This window comes from Limulus polyphemus, unplaced genomic scaffold (assembly GCF_000517525.1).
Source record: "Limulus polyphemus unplaced genomic scaffold, Limulus_polyphemus-2.1.2 Scaffold6507, whole genome shotgun sequence".
Taxonomy (NCBI): Eukaryota; Metazoa; Arthropoda; class Merostomata; order Xiphosura; family Limulidae; genus Limulus; species Limulus polyphemus.
This window is the reverse complement of record NW_013672117.1, coordinates 36,558-40,436: the sequence shown is the minus strand read 5'-3', so window position 1 is coordinate 40,436 and position 3,879 is coordinate 36,558. Positions and strand designations below refer to the sequence as shown.

At 39.8% G+C, this 3,879-nt stretch overlaps 1 protein-coding gene across 1 annotated transcript; it reads right to left on the bottom strand.

The window, feature by feature from the left end:
• Nucleotides 1-436: 436 nt before the first annotated feature.
• On the bottom strand, nucleotides 437-2,022 carry LOC106473794 (potassium voltage-gated channel protein Shal-like). Its single transcript, XM_013934470.2, has one exon. The coding sequence runs from the start codon at nucleotides 1,553-1,555 to the stop codon at nucleotides 437-439; it is 1,119 nt and encodes a 372-aa protein (XP_013789924.1). The 5' UTR covers nucleotides 1,556-2,022.
• Nucleotides 2,023-3,879: the final 1,857 nt, after the last annotated feature.

The following is a 3,879-nucleotide window of genomic DNA, read 5'->3' as shown; positions in this document are numbered from 1 at the left end:
ATAATATAATGTTTCAACTGAATTAAGTTTCACTAAACACATAACGTGTATAATATAATGTTTCAACTGAATTAAGTTTCACTAAACACATAACGTGTATAATATAATGTTTCAACTGAATTAAGTTTCACTAAACACATAACGTGTGTTTGGTAAGTGACTTGGGAAGATCTACCGGACAAACCTTCCTTTATCGAGAGGGACGTGGGAAGATCTACCGGACAAATCTTCCTTCATCGAGAGGGACTTGGGAAGATCTACCGGACAAATCTTCCTTCATAGAGAGGGACGTGGGAAGATCTACCGGACAAATCTTCCTTCATCGAGAGGGACTTGGGAAGATCTACCGGACAAATCTTCCTTTATTAGAGGGACGTGGGAAGATCTACTTTCAGGAAGTACTTAACACTACTTAGTAATGGCATGGTTTTATTACTTACCCGAGGGTAGTCATGGTGACAATGGTGTACCAGAAAGCTGATGGTATGCTGCTGAAGTTGGTGTCCTTGACGTTCTTTTCAACATAGAACATCACAGTGGCGAAGATGATGATGGCCATAGCCAGGGAGAAGACGAGAAACCCCAGTTCCGAGGCACAGCTCTTTAAGGTGTACCCCAGGATCCGCAGCCCCTGGGAGTGTCTGGAAAACTTGAAGATTCGAAACACTCGAAACACTCTTAGAGTGACGAAGGCACCCGAAACGTCTTCATTATGGGTCATCCCCAGACTTATGTAGTAAGGTAAAATGGCCACTACGTCAATAACAGACATAACACTCTTGACAAAGTGATATCTGCTCGGAGCTGCGTACAAGCGTAACATGTACTCGGCTGTGAATATCATAACACAGGCAGTGTCCAGGCAGAAAAACGCCGTCTTGTAAGTGTCGCCACAAGAGATCCTTTCTTTAGTGTCCGAGTCCTCGCCGCAAGGAATGGTTTCTACAATATTAGCCAACACCGACACCGCGATGAAAAACCCGGTGACGTAATAGAACACTAGAGCCGCCGTGCTCGTTTGTGGATTCTCAAACGCCCTCCACATTTTCTCCTGGATTGTGTAACTGGAAGTATCGTTCGGTTCGTTAACTTCCGATAGTTTATCGTCCATGATTCGCTCGGCATTTTCCCGTCTTTTATCTTTATATTCCTCGTAACAACAATCACCGATTACTTCCGGGATAATTCCGAAGAAAGCCAGCTCCTCGTCGTACGCCATCAGGCACTCTTGTTTCGGGAAGTGAAGCTTTCCCGTACGGTAATAATTCAAGATATGTCGGAACAAATCCGGATCACGATCGAAAAAGTACTCCTGGCTTTCTTCGTCCAAGAAGAACTCTCTTTCGTTCGAGCCGAGCAGCGTGTCGGGATACTTCTCCACCGTGGTCCGCCACGTTTCGAAACGTCGCCCACTGATATTAATAACAAACTTCTCGTCTTCTCGTCCGCCCTTGTCTTTAGTTATTGGCGGAGCGGGCAGCGGGTTCTTAGCAATCGGAACCCATGCGATGGCTGCCGCACGGGCGAAAGGAAGCCACGCGGCGACAGAAGCCATAGTTCCCGCGTTACACCCAGTTTACAACCCGCCGTCTGTGGAGTCTCGCGGGCTGGTGATCTGTTGTTAGCGTCGTATCACAAAAACACGCAGGCGCGCTACTACCAGGTGATGGGTAAGCTCCGGGTACATCGAAGAAATTCTTTATCTCGTGTGAAATGAAAAGGCTTAGCACTCATGACAGTCCAAACGTAGCAACAGATCACCTTGGAATGTTCACTTTCAACCTGCTTATGGTTAGCATCATGATGACGTACACTCTGCATCTAAATAAACAACGCAGCATCCAGTTAAAGATCCAAGAAATGTCACCGTTGATCTAAATCCAGATTAGTCAGTAAAGAAAAGGAATACTAACAGCTTGTACTGTTACACACAACAGGTGTTTACTCCGAGCAACAGAAACAACTCGATGTTCGTATATCATCATACTGTTGCATCCAGCAGTTGACCCTCGGCTTCCTCTAGTCCCGGCGGTCACCATAGTGACGGTGACGTCAAGGCGACCGCTTCTTATATTTGGAGGGCGACGCTTCCGCCCTCTATTGCCACTTTTGTACATTACTGCTATTTTGAGACAACGCAACTGGTCAGTTTCTTGGTTTTGCTAGTGGAAAATAGAACGACCATATGGAACGTATTGATAAGTATTAGTTTGTCCTGTGGTAATCACTGAATATTTGTCTGAGGTGGTTCTTGCCGTTTCTACCATCAAAATAATAGTGCTAAAGTTATCGTTTATTAGTGGGTTTTTGTTGTTCCTGTTCTTGTCAAGCACAAAGCGACACAAGGTGCTATCTGTACTCCGCCAACTGCGGGTATCTAAGCTCGAATTATAGTGGTATAAGCCCTCAGAATAACCACTGAACCACTCGAACAATGTCTCTGTTTTATCTGTCAGGATATTTTGTTATCTAACTTTATCCTTGTGTTATCTATCAGGATATTTTCGTATGTAACTTTATCCTTGTGTTATCTATCAGGATATTTTGTTATCTAACTTTATCCTTGTGTTATCTATCAGGATATTTTGTTATCTAACTTTGTCCTTGTGTTACCTATCAGGATATTTTCGTATGTAACTTTATCCTTGTGTTATCTATCAGGATATTTCGGTATGTAACTTTATCCTTGTGTTATCTATCAGGATATTTTGGTATCTAACTTTATCCTTGTGTTATCTATCAGGATATTTTGGTATCTAACTTTATGCTTGTGTTATCTGTCAGGATATTTTGGTATCTAACTTTATCCTTGTGTTATCTATCAGGATATTTTCGTATCTAACGTTATCCTTGTGTTATCTCTCAGGATATTTTGGTATCTAACTTTATCCTTGTGTGTTATCTCTCAGGATATTTTCGTATCTAACTTTATCCTTGTGTTATCTGTCAGGATATTTTCGTATCTAACTTTATTCTTGTGTTATCTATCAGGATATTTTGGTATCTAATGTTATCCTTGTGTTATCTATCAGGATATTTCGTTATCTAACTTTATCCTTGTGTTACCTATCAGGATATTTTCGTATGTAACTTTATCCTTGTGTTATCTGTCAGGATATTTTGGTATCTAACTTTATCCTTGTGTGTTATCTGTCAGGATATTTTCGTATCTAACTTTATCCTTGTGTTATCTATCAGGATATTTTCGTATCTAACTTTATCCTTGTGTTATCTGTCAGGATATTTTCTTATCTAACTTTATCCTTGTGTGTTATCTGTCAGGATATTTTGGTATATAACTTTATCCTTGTGTTATCTATCAGGATATTTTGGTATCTAACTTTATCCTTGTGTTATCTGTCAGGATATTTTCGTATCTAACTTTATCCTTGTGTTATCTGTCAGGATATTTTCGTATCTAACTTATACTTCCTTTACGTACATTTCCACTAGCGTTAAGAACTAATCATAACTATATTTGTTTGTGTACAATCAGAACCACGTTTTATGTTTGTGTACAACTAGAACCACGTTTTATGTTTGTGTACAACTAGAACCACGTTTTATGTTTATTTACAACAAGAACCACGTTTTATGTTTGTGTACAATTAGAACCACGTTTTATGTTTGTGTACAACTAGAACCACGTTTTGTGTTTGTGTAAAACTAGAACCACGTTTTATGTTTGTGTAAAACTAGAACCACACACAAACATAAAACACAACTATAATCATGTTTTATGTTTGTGTACAACTAGAACCACGTTTTATGTTTGTGTACAACTATAATCATGTTTTATGTTTGTGTACAACTATAATCATGTTTTATGTTTGTGTACAACTATAATCATGTTTTATGTTTGTGTACAACTATAATCAT